At 28.1% G+C, this 20,004-nt stretch overlaps 4 protein-coding genes across 5 annotated transcripts; all 4 read left to right on the top strand.

The window, feature by feature from the left end:
* Positions 1-3,215: 3,215 nt before the first annotated feature.
* On the top strand, positions 3,216-6,107 carry LOC107932416 (40S ribosomal protein S14-2). Its single transcript, XM_016864398.2, has 6 exons — positions 3,216-3,424; positions 4,541-4,660; positions 4,788-4,833; positions 5,116-5,201; positions 5,361-5,490; positions 5,862-6,107. The coding sequence occupies exons 1-6, from the start codon at positions 3,422-3,424 to the stop codon at positions 5,927-5,929; spliced, it is 453 nt and encodes a 150-aa protein (XP_016719887.1). The 5' UTR covers positions 3,216-3,421; the 3' UTR covers positions 5,930-6,107.
* A 2,629-nt stretch (positions 6,108-8,736) lies between these two features.
* Positions 8,737-11,940, top strand: LOC107932414 (uncharacterized). Of its 2 annotated transcripts, none has more exons than XM_016864394.2 (2): positions 8,737-9,259; positions 11,394-11,940. In XM_016864394.2, exons 1-2 carry the CDS (start codon positions 9,130-9,132, stop codon positions 11,756-11,758), a joined length of 495 nt encoding a protein of 164 aa, XP_016719883.1. In that variant the 5' UTR covers positions 8,737-9,129; the 3' UTR covers positions 11,759-11,940. The 2 variants fall into 2 exon arrangements, with proteins under 2 accessions (XP_016719883.1, XP_016719884.1); XM_016864395.2 differs by having other exon boundaries at positions 8,882-9,259; positions 11,406-11,940.
* Positions 11,941-13,460: 1,520 nt separating this feature from the next.
* On the top strand, positions 13,461-14,325 carry LOC107932423 (uncharacterized). Its single transcript, XM_016864404.2, has one exon. It carries the CDS (start codon positions 13,652-13,654, stop codon positions 14,204-14,206), a length of 555 nt encoding a protein of 184 aa, XP_016719893.1. The 5' UTR covers positions 13,461-13,651; the 3' UTR covers positions 14,207-14,325.
* A 1,351-nt stretch (positions 14,326-15,676) lies between these two features.
* On the top strand, positions 15,677-18,719 carry LOC107932523 (uncharacterized protein At2g27730, mitochondrial). Its single transcript, XM_016864554.2, has 4 exons — positions 15,677-15,749; positions 16,740-16,873; positions 17,783-17,821; positions 18,246-18,719. The coding sequence occupies exons 2-4, from the start codon at positions 16,772-16,774 to the stop codon at positions 18,462-18,464; spliced, it is 360 nt and encodes a 119-aa protein (XP_016720043.1). The 5' UTR covers positions 15,677-15,749; positions 16,740-16,771; the 3' UTR covers positions 18,465-18,719.
* Positions 18,720-20,004: the final 1,285 nt, after the last annotated feature.

Genomic DNA, 20,004 nt, shown 5'->3' with positions numbered 1-20,004 from the left:
TGAGTTCAGTAATACTTGATTCGAACGATTTGTAAATCTTATCGAGCTTTTTATTTTTTATATATTAAATTACAATATTGCCCCTAATATTTATTATTAATCTTAAGCTTATTTATCGAGTCAAGCTCAAATATAAAATTGGTAAATGAGCTTTAATCGAGCTCAAGTTTGGCAGTATTCGATAAATATGACAGCATTACACTCTCAACCCACTTGTGGAGTTTGAAAACTAGGACGAAGTTAGATAATCGTTTTTTGGAGGGCGAAGTTATATATTTTTATAATAACAAATGTGTAATTTCATTATTTTATTGACGTGTATCTATGTAACTTTTAGAATGATTAAATCGAAAATTTTTCGTCTGAAGGGGACAAACTGTAATTTTACCATGTGTTATCTTAAAAAAATTTTAAGTTTTGAAAGAGGTAAAACATAATTATCCAGTTTTATCTGTCTAAATAACTTCACAATCTGGATACAAATCAAATTAATCAATTGTTGATAACTAATTAATTTTAAAATTATCTAAATCAAATTGAGTTAATCAATTTAAAATTAAAGGTGTTCATGAAAATGTCGAGTTCAACTCGGAATCATGTAATACAATAATAAAACCTATACATTATTATTCAAGTTCCAAGATAACATTATTTACAAATTGTTCATTTTTTAATAAAAATATGTTAATTTTATTTAATAATTATAAATTATATATTTATCAATTTTTTTAAAGATAAATACCTTAATAGAGAAATAATGTATTATAAACTTTTAAATTATATTCGATTCAGATCTTGAATATTAAAACTCATAATTTATATTTTAAATAAGTCATACAAATTTATAATTTTTATTTAATATTTTTATCTAAACTCTTTAAATATCTTTTTATTTTATTTTATTTTTGAGATAAAGTACATATGCTTGTAATTAAAAAAAACTAAACTCTAACTTATTTATTAGAAAATAAAAAAAATCAATATCTGTGATTGATTCATATAATTATAAAACAAAAGTATAATGGTAAATTTAACTCTTAATGGTTACATATTTTTTCAATTATGTTTTTATTCTTTTTTTTAGCTAAATTTGGCATTGAACATTTCAAAAATAGTCAAATTTGACCATCAACCTTTTGAAAATAATTGAACTACTTTTCTTAACTAAAATATTAAAATTTTAAACATGGTAATCTACGTATACTTCATACTAATTTTTTTATTTTTGTATGAACATTTATATTATTTTTTTATTTTTTTATTCAAAAATATTTCAAAATTGTTTGTTTACGTAACATATAAGGTAAATAACGGCATGTTAGCATGAAGTACATCTAGATTATCACGCCAATATCATTAAATAATTAATGTTTTATTCAGCATTTTCATTAAAAAAAGGAAATTGATTGGTTTTGAAATATTGAGAGTCAATTTTAATTTAAAGAAAAGAATAATGACTAATTTGATCAAATATGTAAACGTTGAGACTTAAATTTATTATTATGCCAAAAACAAATATAAGAATCCTTTAGGGTTAAAAAAATAAAGTAGTTTTAATATATATTATTCTATCATTTCCTAATATTAGGAAATAACTGTTTGTGGAGGTTATTGTATTAGAAGTTAGATTGCATTTTGCTATTTTAACTAAAAAATATCGGCTAATTAGTCCTATACATTAGATCAAATAGCAAAATGATCATTTTAGTTTACAATTTAATCCGATTGTACTTTTCAAAACTAGCATGGTTGACAAAATAATAAAACAATTATAGTTGACATGCCATTACAGCTCATGTTGATGTATAAAAAATATATTTTAACAACAAAAATATATGAAACTTTTAACAAAATGGTCAATTTACTATTTAACCTAATGTACAATAATTAATTTGCTCATTTTTTAATTTAGGGGTATAATACAAATTGATTTTTAGTATACAAGCCTTTATGGTACTTTTACCAAAATAATAACAATGTTAATGGTTGGACTAATATTTTAAATTAAAAAATGCAAGAAAATTTAATTCTTAATTTTAACAATGTTATTAATCAACCCTGATACATGTGAATGCCATATCATTGATGACACGAATTTTATAGTATGACACGTGTCATATTATAATTGGATGTTCAAATTTTTTACCAAAAATTGAAGTCAACCATATAATTAAATGTAGTTTTACTTATTAAATTGGGGTTAAATATTGTTTTGTATTTTGTGAAAGTTGTAGTTTTAATCATTGCACTTTATTTGGTTGATTTTAGTCTATGAACTTTTTAAAATCTAAAACTTTACTTCTCACTAGACCTGTCCATGGGCCGGGTTCGAAAAAAATTTCGGCCCGACTCTTAGGCCTGGGCTCGAAATATGGGCCTGAAATTTTTCCCAAGCCCGGCCCGGGAAAAAAATAATAAGCCCGAGACCGGCCCGGCCCGATTTTTAATAAACACAAAAAATATTTTTAAAAAATAAAAATAAAAATAAAAATATTTTTAAAGTATTTTAAAAATAAAAAAAATATTTATTATATTCGTGCTGGGCCGAGCCGAGCCGGACCCGGGCCAAAAAAGTTGAGCCTGAGCCCGGCCCATTTTTTAAACGGGCCTCATTTTTTTGCCCAAGCCCATATTTCGGGCCTATATTTTTACCCGAACTCTCTCATATTTCGGGCGGACAGTCGGGCCGGGCCAGGCCGCCCGACCCATGGACAGGTCTACTTCTCACCAAACAATAATTGTTAAATTCATTACATAAATATCTATTGTTTCCAACATCTGATGCGCTAAACATATTATCATATGTATAATGTTATGTCAGCTTATTATTTCCACATATTATTCACTAAAAATCTAGTTAATGTATTAACGTCTCTCATTTGCATCGAGACTAAAACTTCAAAATTCTGAAAGTATAAGGACTTAGAATATTCAATTTGGAGAATATAGATTAAAACTACAACTATACGCATAGTACAGGACTAGTAATTGAATTTAACCAAACCAATTTAACAGGCGCTATTTGGGTCAAGGCTAAAATTTTAAATTTTGAAAAGTACAGTGACTAAAAGTGATCAAATGAAAGTACATGGACTAAGTCCACAAATTTTGTAAAGTACAGGGACTAATGGCAGAATTTAACTTAAATTGGGCTAAAATAATTTAAAATGCCAAAGTGCGATAAAGGTATAGTTCAAGGGTTAAAAGATTAAATTGAAAAGAAAGAAAAGTACGTAAACCATTTAAAAGAAATAACAAGAAACCAAGGACCAAAATATGAAATTATGTAACTTACCCCCGTAAAACCCTAGCTAGCCCTTTCCACTTATATATAAAAGCCAAAGCTTAAAGTTTAGTTCATCTTCTCCGTCATTTGAAATCTCGTTCCCCATCGACGCCTCTGCTTATCGCATCGTCAGCCATGGTAAGCAAAACACTTAGATTATTTAAAATAATATTTTTTTTCTATATTTTTAGATTTTCTTTTATATATACGAAACTATTTGAGTATACTTTAGACATTCATCTCGATTCATTTTAATTTACTTGGACAATTTCTGTTTGGCTGCCGAGAAAACGAGTGTGAGATCGGGGAGAAGGATGGCGTTAATTTTTTTATGTTTGTTTTTACGCTTATTACGATCAGTTTAATCGAACAGAACACTTGATTTCGAGATCAATAGCTTAAACACTGAAGAAAATTAAAAGGGAATGTAAACTAATAAAGCATTAACAGATGCTTAGAGCAATGCATTTTTCATTTCACATCTAAGATTATGTGTAAATCTTAGTCTTATTTAGTATAGTAACCTGGGCTAAATTACAATTTTATCATTTTTATGAGAGCTAAAATGCAATATTATTATTTTTAGATTTTCCTTGATATATACATGAAACTATTTGAAGAACTTTTAGACTTTCATTTCGATGCATTTGAATTTACTTGGAAAAGTTCTGTTTGGTTGCCGAGAAAACGAGGATGAGATCGGGGAGAAAGAAGGTCTTTTTTATGTCAGTTTGTAAGCTTATTATGTTCAGTTTAATCGAACAAAACACTTGATTTAGAGATCAATAGCTTAAACACTGAAGAAAATTAAGATTGTGTGTAAATCTTAGTCTTATTTTGTATAGTAACAAGGGCGAAGCCAGGAATTTTTTTTGGGGTTGAGATTAGGGTATATATTTTTATGAGAATTAAAATGCAAATTTATCATTGTATTATCTTATATCTTTATGGTTTTTAGGACTAAATCAGAATTTTATCATTCTTGGGTGCATACTATAATTTTATAGATTTTGGGGTCTAATGCCTGAATGTTTACTTGTCAATTCGTGTATGCGCTTTGTGCTCGTGTATTTTCCATATTATAATCAAATTTAATTTAGATTTTGAAACATTCCTGTATCAAGTCTAGCTAAATGTATACTATGGTTAGCATTAGCAATGGTATTCTTTTTCCTTTGTTTGATTCTTTATATGAACTTTGGGGATTTACTTCTTATGCTTTACATAAAACTCATTATGTTGGTGATTTTGTAGTCAAGGAGAAAGGTTAGGGAGCCAAAGGAAGAGACTACGACCCTTGGGCCTGCTGTACGAGACGGAGAGCATGTTTTCGGTGTTGCCCACATTTTTGCATCTTTTAATGACACTTTCATTGTAAGTTACATGGTCTTTGAATTCTTTTACTTGGTAACACATATTTCTTGCTATTTTGATATGATTTTTTTAAGCAATGAATTTTAATTGGTTTTATTTTTTTCCTTTGGTATTTTGACAATGATAGCATGTGACTGATTTGTCTGGAAGAGAGACTATGGTTCGTATTACAGGTACGATATCGGGATTGCATTAACATATCATTTAGTTGCCCATTTTTATATTCTAGTGGAAAGGGCTTGTTTGAAATGTCTATAAATAATAACAAAAATTGAACTTTTGACTTATGTTACTCTAACTTGGGTGTGAATGTGAATAGAGCATGTGTTTGACATAAGTATATCCATATATAAATGTGTTAGATACAAGTTTGTAGGTACTTAAAGATAGCCTGACATTTGTATTGTTGAACATTTGTTCTTTAGATTGAGTTTGAAATTCTTGAATAAATCCAGGTGGTATGAAGGTGAAAGCCGACAGGGATGAATCTTCACCTTATGCTGCGATGCTTGCAGCACAAGATGTTTCCCAGAGATGCAAGGTCATATATCATTCCATTCATTTTTATCATTAAATAAAAACATGAAATCGTCACTTTACATTACAATACATTAACTTGTTAGTAGAAGACATACAATATCCGACATTACCGCTGGATTTATATTATTGTTGACGAATTGCAAACCTTTATACTGAGCAGGAACTTGGAATCACGGCCCTCCACATCAAATTACGTGCTACAGGAGGTAACAAAACCAAGACCCCTGGTCCGGGTGCTCAGTCAGCTCTCAGGGCTCTTGCTCGCTCCGGGATGAAAATTGGCCGTATCGGTAAGGCCACAACTAATTGAAACTATTTTAAAATGCTGAGAAACAATCTTTGTTTTGCATATTACTAGGGGTGAGCAATTGGTTTATTTGGTGGGTTCGGTCGGTTTTTTTGGTTAATTGACCTTTGAGCTGTTCAGCTTATATGTTTATATATCTATTATATACTAGAAAATATAAATATATTTTAAATAATTTTAAGATGATATAAATAAGTATGTTTTTTCAGTTATTTCGGTTTTGAGATTTAAAACTGACTGAATTAACCAAATAAATCGAGGTAAAAAAAGTGACGTTTTTTTCCAATTTTTTTGGTTGAAACCCTTGCATATTACTGTCCAACCCTTACGATGTTATTCTATATGTTTTTTCAGAGGATGTTACACCCATTCCGACTGATAGCACCCGAAGAAAGGGTGGTAGAAGAGGGAGAAGGCTATAAACTAGCACATTATGTTCTAGCAAATCTATCCTTAAGTGTTTTTTTGGTGGTATTGGCATTTGGTTATTTGGTAATAACTGTTCTTTATGAGAGCCCTTTTTCATAGTTTTATATCGGTATATTCTATATTGGAGTTGTAGAACATAATGAACTATGAATCTATCAATCGCATTTTTCATGTTTTTGGTAATGTTTTATATGAATCTCATGTTATAAGTAGAAATGTTTAATGAAAATAGTGTGGTGATATTTTTTTTAAAAATTTGTGGGTTTTATCATTGTTGTTCATATCATAGGTAGTCCCTAAACAAAAATTGTAACATTTTATTTTTACAAGTTAATGCTCATGTGGAATTTATTTATAAAAAAAAATCTATTTTAATTAAATTGAAAAGCCCAAAACGTGTTTGATTCTTGCAAAACTCTTGTTTCCATAATGGATGTTTGAACTTGATCAAATTGGTTCACATGGATGTTTGGATTTGATCGGGTATCAAGTTGGAAAAGACATCAAATTGGTTGCCTTAGATTGGGTATCAAATTGGTTGCCTTATGTATTTGTATAAATTGTTGAGTTAGGTTAAAAAACTAGTTAATCGATTTTTATAAATATTTTTTAATAATTTATTTAATTATAAATTAGTGGTAAAATCAATTTAACTCTCGACTTGGTTCTTAAAACTTTTGGCTTTAATTTCATATTGAGGAAATAATTTCAATAACAAAAATTAGCTTTTCAAAATCAAAATGATGATCAAATCAATCAAACTATCAATTTTTTGTTCAACAAATTTTTTAATTTAACTAAATAAATTATTATAAAATAGTATTAAAACAAACAAGTTGTGATTTGGTTGAAAATATTTAAGACTTTCAAAATTTATAAAGAATTATAAAAGGTAATTTAGTAGTTCAATTTTTTTTTTTTGAATTTCAGTTGTAGAAGTTATTTTTTTAAAATTCTTTATAATTTTATTTTATTTCATACACATATTGCTATTATAAAATAAAATATTTAAATTTAAAAACATTTTATTTTATTAAAAATATTTATAATATATATAAATTTAGTGATATTTATATTGAATATTTTGTTATTATTTATTTTTAATATAATTATTTTTTATAAAAAAATATTTATTCAAACAAAGCAATTATACTTATTAACATTTTAAATTGATAAATTTTAAAATATTAATATTTTAAAAATCTCCATAATTTAATATTTTTTAGAAAAAGCTGTCTTGAGAAAAAAAAAACACAACGAAATTAATTTACAAGAATCTGAATTTTTGCTTTCAGTTATCCATTTTAATAATCAAAGAATCTGAATTTTGGCTTTTAATTACCCATTTTAATAATCATAGAAGTTAGCTTAATTTGTAATCAAACAAAAACGAGAAATTTATCTAAAACAGTGAATATTAGTTTAAATTTTAAATAAAATAAATATATTTATTTCGTTCCAATAATGTCATCTTTAAAATTTAAATTCAATTTTTTTATAAAATAAGGGTAAAGCATCGATAGAGGTAAAAGTGTTTAACTTTTACTGCTCAAATTTTGAAATTCAGATACAATTTTTAATACTATTAAAATTTTAGAAAGAAATTTAACCTTGTTCCATTTTAAAATTAAAAAAAACTAAATAAATTTTAGTTCCATTTCGTTTTTGACAATAATTTATACTTTTATTTTTCATTTTCATTAAAAAAACTTATCTTTTTATTATTTAAATGAAAATAAAAAAATATTTTCAATCATAAAAACATGTTAGGTAATTGTGTTTCTATAATAGAAACACGAGGAATATTTTTTTTTACATTTATATGGATTCAAACTAATGTATCAACTTTAATATATGAAACAATGTTAAAATACGGTTTAACTATTCCATAGGTCCTTACACTCTTCACAAATTTAAAATTTAATCACTATACTTTTATTTTAAGAATTTATTCTCTCTATTTTTCGGATTTCAAACTTTAAGTCCAACAGCTACCATTTATTTTTGCTAAATTTAATGGTGTGACATTTTAAAATTAAAGAAAAAAAAACTCATTTGGCATCTTTGTAACTAAAAAAATGACGATGTAATGAATCTAAATTTAACAAAATAATTTTAATAGCTATAATAATTGAACCTAAATATTGAAATTTGAAAAGTAAAAGGATTAAATTCCTTGAAATAAAAATTTAGAGGCTAAATTTCAAATTTGTAGAGAGTACAAGAACTTATACATTTTAACCAAAAAAAAACATTTTTACATTTATATGAATTTTAGACCGAACTAATTCATTTAAAGTTAAAAACTCTTATTTTCATCATTGTTAACGAAATCAATGAAAACAACTTTTTTATTGTTTTCTGTTGATTGAATTTTAATTCGATTGACATATGTATTGTTCTCAATATAGGAGGATGTTGATTCGAGTGCGTTGAAGCACATTATCCTCTATTTATGGGTTTGGGAGGGCCAAAATTGTTTTTTATTGAACAATCTTATTATTATAAATTTTGATCATATCTGCTCTTCTACACAATGCTTAAGACTATCCATAGCTCCTCTCCAACTTATAAATAGGATGGTAATACACTTCAGCGCATTCGAATACATATCCTATTATATATTGATAATAATACCCATTTTAAGCGAACTAAAACTTAATCGAGTACCTTAATTATTTTTTTATTTTTCAAGAAAACTTAAAAAAAAAAAGAGTTTGGTTTAGCAAACAAAGGAGCTTAAATTCTTTAAATAATAATAATAAAAACTAAACTAAATTTCAAAGGTATAACATGCACAAGCATATTTTAACCCCAAAAAACAATACGGCTTATTCACTAAAATATTTTATTCTCTGATAAACTTATTCACTAAAAGATTCTAAATCTTCTAAGAAGATTTACTTCAGATAACTTTCACTAAAATAAACGTAATAATTCAATTATTTTTCAAAGATGGCGATCTAACTTTCAGTACCATCTCTTTACTTGACCCACCCATTGATAGTAACACGCACTAGTGTAAGTGGACAGGAACAAGTAGCGGGAAAAAGAAAACGCTCTTTCTAGAGGAAATAAATGGGAAAATCGACATTGATTTACAGTTTTTTTTTTATGAAACAGATAAATTGGGGAAGAAATAATACCGGAGAAGCTTAAAACCTCGATTTTCTTTCTTTTTTTTGGCGAATTGATGATGGAAGCAAGCTTGAAATCGAAACCGATCTGTTTCAAAAATCTCCGATTCTTTTTCTTTTCGTTGTTGATCTCTCTTCAGATTCATCTTCTTGTTGCGGTTCCTCAGGATTCAGTTGTTGTTTCAGGTAATTCTTCTGTTTTCGAATCGAATTTCTGTTTGATTTTTCTGCTGTTGATTCGATGAATTTAAAAGAAAAAGAAAATCGGATCTGGAAGTCAAAAAAATGAGTCAAAACGAGTTGAAATTGATTGAAACTATTTCTAGTAGATGATAACAAAAAAAAAAAAAAAACAAAAACCAAAGGACTTCTCTTTTTGGCTGATTGAATGGATGATGGATGTATGTTTTCTTGTATGTATGTAAATCAAAGTTCTAGTTTGACAGAGGGATAAAAGCAAGGTTAAATTAGCCAAATATTCCCCCAATTTTTTTTTTTGCCAAAATAGGTGGACTTTTCTGAAATTTAGAGAAATAGACTGTTTTTAGGAAAAGTACGTGAAAGTCGGTACAGCTGAATACATTTTTTGATAATTACAAAAAAATACGTCTAGCTCAACAGGAAAGCTTCTTTAAGTGAGCGCGTTTTCCTACCAATTATGCAGTAAGCACACTCAATTGGATGAGCTTTCATACACTCTTTTAAAAAATGGTTTATTTTCTTAAATTTTAAAAAAAATCTACCTATTTTACTAATTAACCTTTTTTTTCCGGCATATTTAACTAATTTAGCCTAAAAGTAAACTTTTATTTTTGAATTTAGCAATTTTTTAAATGTAAATTATATTGTTAGTTATTTAATTATTAGTAAAAATAATAGCATCTTTTAACTTTTAATGTTTATATATTGTGTTAATTTAGTCTTGATTATAAAAAATTTAACCATCAACATATATATATTGTGTAATTTTTTTATAGTTTTAGTTTTCTTTATAAAATTTAAGGTTAGTTTTAAAAGAATCAGAAAAGACGAAAAAGATAATATCTTGAATTTTTGGTGTGTATATATATTTTTTATCAAATTTAGATGATAAATTTTTATTTTTTATTTTTAGTTTTTGAGGTGAAAGGGATCATAAAGAAAAACAAAACTATAAAAAATGACTAGATTATGCAATATGTAAATATTGAGGGTTAATTTTTTTAGAATCAATACTAAATTGATACAATGTATAAATGTTAAGGGTTAAAGTTGTTATTATGTCAATTTCAGAAGTTGTCACGTCATTTTTCTGTTAACTATTTAACAGTTGTGACAAAAGAAGACAAAGTCGTATAGTTTGGTGATTATTTTGTAATTTTTCATAATTGGGTGATCATTTAACTACTTTAATAAAAAAAAACAAAATTGCATAGTTGGGTGATTGTTAAAGTAATTTACACTTTTTTAAATCTGGTGCTTCAACTTTTTTTAGTTCACATTAGTCTTGAAACTTGAATTTTTTTCTTAACTTGGTACTTAAACTTAGATTCCATTAAGATGTGATGATGTGTCACTCTCACAATGTGTCATGTCATCACTTTGAAATTTAAAAAAATGTATAAAATCTAAATATGTAATACTAAAAAAAATTTAAGTGATGACAGGACACAATCTCAAAGTGTTAATTGTCACACTTTAATGAAATCTAAGTTTAAAAAGCAAATTGAAAACAATTACCAAGTTCGCGACTAATGTGAACCAAAAAGAAGTTTAAGGGCCACACTAGAGGGATGCAAGTAGGCCCTGACGCCCTTAAAATGAGAAATTAGTGTTTTAGCCTTACTAAAATTTAAAATTTTATAAATTAATAATAGTAAAATTATATTTTAACTCTTTAAAATAATAAACTTGCAATTTAATTTTTTTCAAAATTATAAAATTTTAAGCTTACAATGAAAAATATTGCATTTTGGTTTTTATAAAAAATTTTAATAAAAATTTTGACTCATTAAAAAAATTCCTAAATTCACCCCTTCTTGTTAATAACATAACTTGCTCGGGAAGAATTTTACTTTATTGTCAGTGGACTAAATAATTATCTTGACCGTTTTAGTTCTTTTACTATATTTGAAATTTGAAATTTAATTTGGTATAAAATAATCCTTTATTTTTATAATGATATTATCAGGTCTAAATTAATAATGTTGCTAATTTCTATCATTAAAGTGGTGGAGTTATCTTTTTTTTTTAAATATTTGTATTTATTTTGTTATGTTTTTATAATCTGTGAAAAATAAAATAATTTAATGTTTTTTTTTAAATTCGAGTTAATTTAAAGTTGATCGTTTAGGTGACGAAAACAACATTAGTAGTGAACCAAAAATGTCGAGGAAATTGTCATTCTCAGTTAATCTAGTAGGCAAACATGAAACCAAAGCTAATGAAAGAACTGCTGCCAACGATGGCGAAAAAGGAGGACAACATGGTGTCACAGCCGATGCTGGTGGTCGAAAGACAAAATTATCCAATAAGCGTGGCGGAGCGCTAATCCCCGTGTATACAGCCGGTGCTGTGAACAGTAACCGTCGTCATCGTCAACAAACTCAACACCACAGTGGGTCTAGTAGTGATACCATTAATCGCATTGCCTCGAGTCGTTTGGTTTTAGTCATCTTCACGTCTTTCTGCTTTGTGTATACGTAAAGGTGGGCGATATGTTGTAAGCTTGGTGCTTAATTTAGTTGGTTTAAATACGTAATATGTTCAAGTGAATCATAGTATCTTGTAATCTCTTACCATATTGAGCTTTTGACTTTCTTTGTTTAAAACTTTGTAGGGTGTAGAGGGTAATATAATTGATATATGAAATGCTTGCGGTATTTATATTTTATGCATTGATAATATACAAATGTATATAGGTTAGAATATGCATAGATTTGTTGATTGATAGGTATTAGTATTGTTGTCAGTACAGGAGTACATGGGTTCGAGTGCGCTAAAGCGTATTATTCTCCTATTCAATGTTGGGAAGGACACTTTATAAAAAATGGTAGATTTAATAAGAACTTATAATGAGATTAATGTTAAAAAAATATGTTGCATAGATCCCTGTACTTTTCACAAATATGAAATTTAGTCGCTCTGTTTTATAAAAATTTCAAAATTCAATCCAATTGTTAATACTATTAATTTTGTTAGTGTGACATTTTGAAATTAAAAAAAATATTCACTTAATAATAATGTAACCAAAACAATGATCCTGAAGTTGAAAATTATATAATAAATATATTTATAAAAATTATATAAATAATAAACGAAGCATCCGTAAATACAAGTGTTGAAAATGATAGATATTTGGATTCAAATCTCAGTTTGTGTATTTATATTTAAATATTTTTTTTACATAAAAGATATAAAATGACAAAAACACGTTCAAAATAATATCATTTACTTTGTAAAAATTAGGTCATTTTTGTCATTACCCAACTAAGCTGATGCCCTATAATCTCAGTAAAAAGTTGAGGGATAATATAATTTTTTGCTCCTAAACTTGTCAATTAGATTCACATTGGTACTTGAATTTGGCAACTATATCCATCTTGGTCATTAAGCTTTGATTCTGCCAAGATTTGACGATTTGAAAACTATTCTTGGCATATGATTGGATTGGTCTATTGGACTAAGAATCGATCAATATATTTGTCCTAACAAAGGGGTTGAACTGATTAAATAAAAAAGTGCTCAAAATCGGTAAAAAAAGACAACTGGGACAAAATCAATAGTTGAACAAGTTGAATATAGGTTTAGTAATTTTTTTTAACTTTCATGAATTTTTAATTATTTATTTAATTGTTGTTGGTCTAGAAGTTGAACTGATCAAATCAATTGAATCGAGACCGATGGTTTAACCAATTCAACCACTGATCTAATAATTAAAACATTGTATATAACACTTTAAGAATATACCGCGTTATCATCCAAAAATTCATATAATTTCTTAATTTTCAGGTGATGATATGACATGATATCAAAATGTCACGTTATTATTATTTTTATATTTTTTCAATTTAAAAATCAAAATAAATTTAACTGTCAAAATTCAAATACCAAAATCAACTTAATTACCCGAAAAAAATATTATCCTAATAGAGATAATGGATGTATTTATTTTCATTGAAATTAAATTACTGTGTCCAGAAATTTAAAGCTACTTTTATTAGTACATATGTGTAGCACTAAAACAATAAAAATCACATGTTTTTTTTTATACGAGCTGTAATCCAATCATTAGTTACATCACTAGCGTGTCAGCTTACCATTGGCCCATTTATTATAGCCACGTGTCTTACCTTCCCAAAAACGTGCTTTTAGACATCTCCATACTTAATTCCTTATTGTCTTTTTTAATTCCAAAAACACCCTTGTAGATCCAAATAATAATTTACAATGTAAGGATAATCTCGTAATTTCAAACATCGTCCTCCACCTTTTAGCTTCCTTTCCACTTTCCACTTCCCATCCACCACTCTCCATTTTCCGACCGAAAAAAACCCAGAAAGTAAGATAAGGTTTATCTTGTATTTTTCAACCAAAAAGATGGGCAAAAAGGTAAAATGGAGCTGGACCTCCGCATTCGTCGGAGCTGCGTCGGCGACGGCGGTGGCTACTCTTCTCAGTGCAAGACCAAAAGACCCAACTTTCCACTTAGTTTCAATCAAGCTTACTGCTTTTAAGCTTAACCTTCCTCACGTGGACGCTGAGTTAATCCTGACCGTCCACGTCACTAACCCCAACATCGCACCCATCCATTACGGTTCGACCGCCATGTCTATTTTTTACGAAGGGACGTTGCTCGGAGCGGCTCAGGTGAAAGCCGGGTCACAACGGGCTCGGTCTTGTCAAGTGTTGAAGCTGCCGACTCGGCTTGATGGAGTGGAGCTGGCTCATCATGCCGGGAAGTTCTTTGCTGACGTAGCGAAACGAGAGATGGTGCTTGATGCTAAAGTGGATATTGGTGGTAAGGCTAAGGTGTTGTGGTGGGGTCATAGGTTTAAAGTCCACGTGGATAGTCATATTACCGTTGATCCTGTTTTTCTTGATGTGATTGATCAGGAAAATAGATCTCAATTGGAGATTTTTCTTGCCTCTTGATCCTATTGTTGTTTTTGTTTTAAGGTAAAATTTGGTTTTGGTCCCTTTTATTTATGCTTGAATTTGAGATTCGGTCTTTGGATTTTAATTTGATATAATACGTTAAAAATATTATGAAAGTTTATGTATTAACTGTCATATTGTATTTTATATTTTTTATTAAAAAATAAGTAAATTAGTCATTTATGTTAAATTAAAGAGCAAATTGGTCATTTTTGTTAAAAATTCTATCGAAATAACTAAACAGTTACACGTGACACTCCACATGTATCTCATTTTGATGTATAAAGATAATATTTTAATAATAAAAATGGATTGAATTTTTGACATGAAAGACAAATTTGTCTTTTTACTACTGTATAGGAATAAATTTACTTACTTTTAAGTGAAGGGGCAAAATACAATTCGACTCCTGGTATAAAGGCCAAAATGATATTTTTACCATAAAATTTATTTTTAAAATGTTGTATACTAGTTTAAATAGTAACACCATCAATTATTGAAATTTTAATTGGTATAGAATATGTGAATTAAGTCATGATATTATGAAAGTAGAGAGATTAAATTGTGTTAAATTAAAATATACAGATTCAATTTCAAATTTATATATGTTAAAAGGACCAAAATCAGAATTTGACCTTTTGTATGGTTTATGCTAAATAAAAACTTAATCACCTAATCATATTTACTTTTTTATGAAATTGATATAATATGGTTATGCAAAAAGTTGTAATTAAAGGTTGGGGATTTATGGGTAAATTAAGCCCAAATTGATAAAGTTGTAGTTTATTTTTATGGAAAATTTATATTTAGTATATTTTAAAAAACAATATAATAAAATTACTTTTATTTGCACAAATAATATTTGATAAATTTATGATCCGAATAATTAACTTAATAAACTACACTAATAGTCATCTAATTATTAATAATTTTTTCTGTCATTCAATTATTAAAAGTTATAAAATAATCACCAACTATTTAAATTTGTCTTTCTTGATCACTAATAATTAAATGTGATAAATTTTAAAATTGATATAATAACAATTTTAACCCTCAACATTTATGTATTGTGTCAAATTAGTTTTGATTTTAAAAATTTAACTCGTAATATTTATGCATTGTATAATTTATTATTTTTAATACATTTTTGCTTTTTTTTAATGACACTTTAATCTAAAAAGCTAAAAAATAAATTTATTCAATTTAATTGATAATATAAAAAAAAGTAAACATCCAAAAATCTGTTTTTTCATTTTTTTAAATTAATCGTAAATGTCACAAATGAAAGTAAAATTATAAAAATAATAATAATTAAATTACACAATATGTAAATATTAAGAGTTAATTTTTTTATAATTAAGATTAAATTGACATAATTTATAAATATTAAAAGTTAAAGTTGTTATTATGTGAATTTTAAACACTAATTTTTTAAATAATTATAATTGATCCATCGAAACCTAATGGAAAACCAACCCGACCCGAGCAGGTTATAAAACCTTACAATCTCTTTTCATTTTCACCAGTTTTCAGCTGCTCGGTAAGCACCTTCTCTCTCTCACCATTTTCGTTTGCTCTTTTTTTCTTTAGTAACGCATTTGTGCTTCTCTTTAGATGGTTTAATCGAAGTGATGGGCAAGTTTTTTATATGGAAAATTATTTGCTTATTTATATCCTAATTTAATGTGGTATAGAATATAAAGCTGGGTTCAATCTTTTACTGGGTTACTATAGGATTTAATGAAATGAACTCAGAAATGGAAAACAAAATATGGGTTTTAGTTTAAAATGCTTAGAGATAATGATTGGGTATTTATAACTTTTTTGAATTAGATTCTCTAGTGGTTTAATCATTGAGGTCTTTGAAGCTATCATTTGAAGCTGATTTGAGTTTCGAGTGTTAATGAATCATAGTTATGTAATACATAGTTTTGATTCAACTGTATCGGTCTTTGCTTTGATAGAAATCGTGTGGTGGCGATGATACGGATATTTACTTGCATATGAATCATGGTTATGTAATATGTAGTCTTAATTTGCTCATTTGATCCTTGCCCCGAGAGAAATGGTGTGACGGCGGTGATAAGGGATTATTACTTGTGTATGAATCATGGTTATGTAATATGTAGTCTTGATTTGATCATTTGATCCTCGCCTTAAGAGCAATTGTGTGATGGCGATGATATGGGATATTTACTTGTATATGAATCACGGTTATGTAATATGTAGTCTTAATTTGCTCATTCGATCTTTGCCTCGAGAGACATTGTGTGACAGCCTTGATAAGGGCTTATTACTTGTATATGAATCATGGTTATGTAATATGTAGTCTTAATTTGATCATTTGATCCTTGCCTCAAGAGAAATCGTGTGACGGCAGTGATACGGGATAATTACTTCTATATGAGTCATGGTTATGTAATGTAGTTTTAATTTGATGATATCGACCCTTGCGTTGAGAGATATCGTGTGACGGCTGTGATACAGGATAATTACTTCCATATATTTGGGTTACATGATTGTGTTGCAGCCTTGCAGGTTTTTTTGTTCTTAAGTCCAACTATGGCTACCAGAATGGCTGCTAGATACATGTCTAGAAGGTTCTCAAGTGGTGGGAAAGTACTAAGTGAGGAGGAAAAAGCTGCTGAAAATGTTTACATCAAGGTACACATTCTCTTCTCACTGTTTTCATTTATCACTTGCACGTAAATATAGTTGTCTCATTGTATCTGACTCGGGATTATCAACAAGTTTATGTTGCTCATAATCATTCTCTATTAGGTTCAAAGGTCTCGATGAATAAAACGGGGTTCAACTGTTTTTGGCCGAGCAGTGACTAGGGATATCTAAGGCTCTTGACACAATAACATGTTGGTCTGTTAAACTTAAAATGTGAAATTAGTTATAGTAGTTTTTTGTAGTTTTGAAGATTGAAATGTTCGTAGACATTTGAATGCCTCCTACTGTGCTATTCGGGTCATTCTAGTAGCTAATATATCTGATACCAGTTTAGTTTAGTCCCGAAAGAGACAAACACACATTCTTAAGCTCTTTCCACTTGTGATGCGGATTGTGCCCCTTTCTATTCTATAAACACGGATTCTTTGCTTCGGATATGACTTAAATCCTCCATTTAAAGACGATAATTTTTTTTTTCCAATTACATAATCCAGTTCTTTTTAACGGTACTTCAAAAATTTTCAGCATTGCTAGCAATAGTAGTAAAAAAACAAAGCTATCATCTGTCGAATAATGTGGATATCCTCCCGGCTTATTTTCTCATAACTGAGTTCGTATGCTCGAAATTTAAATGGAAAATATTATGGATTTAAAGCAATCTGTGATGCTCAAGTGGTGTGTAATTTGTAATGGTATATATATGCGTGTGTTATATTTACGTTTTGCATTATAGAAGTTTGTACAAGTGATAGTTTGTTAAGCATCTCTCATACTTTCTGTATCTCCGTTGCCTCCCTTCCACTCTTTTTGCCACTCCTCATGATCATGAGAATTTATGTTCTTTTTTTTGTTACAATTTGTTAATGTACTAACCAAAATGTTGTATAATTGCAGAAAACTGAGAAAGAGAAATTGGAGAAACTTGCACGCAAGGTAAGCTCTTATCCTTTTAGTCTTTGATCGATTTTGACCTGAAATTCGTAGAATTCAGATTAAATGCTTAAAAGGGTTTTTTTAAATAATCCAAGCAAAATACTCATCGAATCAACCTTTTTATTCCCACAAGCCATATTATGCAACAGCTGATATATTACATGCGAAAACACTTGCAACTATGCATGCCGATATGATGCTTTGTATTTCGTTTGTCGAGCATGTTGAATGTTGAAAGCTATGGTTTTGATCTCATCTCATGTGATGAAATTTATATCAGCTGCCAATGTGCTATAGTGGTTTCCGTGTGGACTAGTTTTAGTGAGTAATTAGGTCATGTAATAGGTTAACGATTAAGGTGTTTACGCTCATGAGTGCGTAAATTTCGAGTCATTAGTATTGAAGGAATTGTTGAAATGTTCAGGGACCGAAACCAGAGGAGAAACCAGCTGTTGGTTCAGGGGGTTCTGTGACTGATGCTAAGCCTAGTAGCTCTACATCAACATCAAGAGCTTCATCGACCGAGAAAGTATCGACCGATAAGTATCAAAACTATGCAGTTTTTACTGGTGTTGTAACCTTTGCAAGTGCTTTGGGATGGTATATGATATCTGCAGATAAGAAGAAAGAAGCCCAGGACTGAGGTTAACACGAAACCGATCGGATTTTAGAACCAAAACATGGCACGGATAGTTGAAAATAAACCAAACTTTTTTGAGACCAGTTGGTTATGTTCCTTCCATGGCATAAATAGTACAATTTCATGCATTTTTTCTGGGATTTTTATGCATCGCACTTGACCTTGAGTATAGGACACTTGAAGGGTTCTACCCGCAGTTGAGGTTAATTGTATCATATATCCTCAAACTATGATTCAAATTTTAAATTGGTTCTTGAACTTTGAAATGTTATAGTTAAGTCCTTAAAAGTACTAATTTCATATCAATTGGGTCCTTTCATTAGTTTGTTTGGATGTTAATAATTAATAAGTCATCATTAAAGTAATTATGTGAATTTTTGCTAAAACAACCTCAATCAGTGGTAAATTTATTATTAGTTAAATGTTAAATTTTGGCATGACACTACATGTAATAATAGTAAAAATATTCACACCATCACTTATGGATTTATTAAAATGTTATAAAAAGTAAGTCAAATTAAAGTAGAATTAAAATTTAGTTAAAGTACTTGGGAAGTCTTGTATTATAGGAGTTTGATCAAATTAGTCTTATTATTTAATAGATTAATTTAGTCCCTATATTATTAAAAAGAAGGGTAAACTACTAAAATAGTCATTTTTGTTTTCAAATTTTTTGAGAGGTCAAAATTAAATTGTATATTTTTACAATAGTAAAAATGTAATTTCACCATTGTAATAGTCTATATTTTTATATTTTTAAAGGATTAAATCAAATTTTTATTATTTTTTTGGGACCAAAGTGTAAATTTACTATTACTAATTTAAAATTTTATAAATTATAAAGGGCCTAAATGAATTTTTTTTTCATTTTCGGGGGGTCAGGGCTTTGTTAACCCCCATTGGCTCCGCCATTGCGCTCAGGTTACATTTTAATCACTTATGTTAACGTGTTGTAACATTTTAATCACTGAGCCGTTAATTGTCGTTAACGGTGTAACAGTAAGCTGACGAGACACGTTAAATCATCATTTCAAACAAAAATTATAGGTTAAATTATATAATTGGTCCCCGTATTTTTTCATTTTGAGTAATTTTTTCTTTTATGTTCTTTTAGCTTTCATTTTTTTTCTTTAATTTTTCACTCTCTCCAGCTTCTCTTTCTATTTCCCCCTTCATCCCTCTTTTTCGTTTCTTTTAATATAAAAAATTAAATTACTCAAAACAAAAAAAAATTAGAGGAACAATTGTATAATTTAACCTCAAATATAATAGAGTTATTATTTACTATATAAAAGATGTCTTTAAAACATTTAAAAATATTAACTCTTTTAAAAAAAATATATGATATTTTATAAACAGTTGATTGAATTTAAATTTTATCACATACAAAATTAAAACTAGATTTATACCTTTTATAAATGATGAGGTGTATTTTTTAAATTTATATTAAAATTTTATCATTAATTTAATATACTTTTATTAATTATTTAATATTTAATATTGTTTTAGTTAATTAAAAATAACATTAATCATATTAAAATAC

The sequence above is a fragment of the Gossypium hirsutum genome, chromosome D08 (genome assembly GCF_007990345.1).
Source record: "Gossypium hirsutum isolate 1008001.06 chromosome D08, Gossypium_hirsutum_v2.1, whole genome shotgun sequence".
Lineage (NCBI taxonomy): Eukaryota > Viridiplantae > Streptophyta > Magnoliopsida > Malvales > Malvaceae > Gossypium > Gossypium hirsutum.
This window is presented reverse-complemented; position numbering and strand designations above follow the sequence as displayed.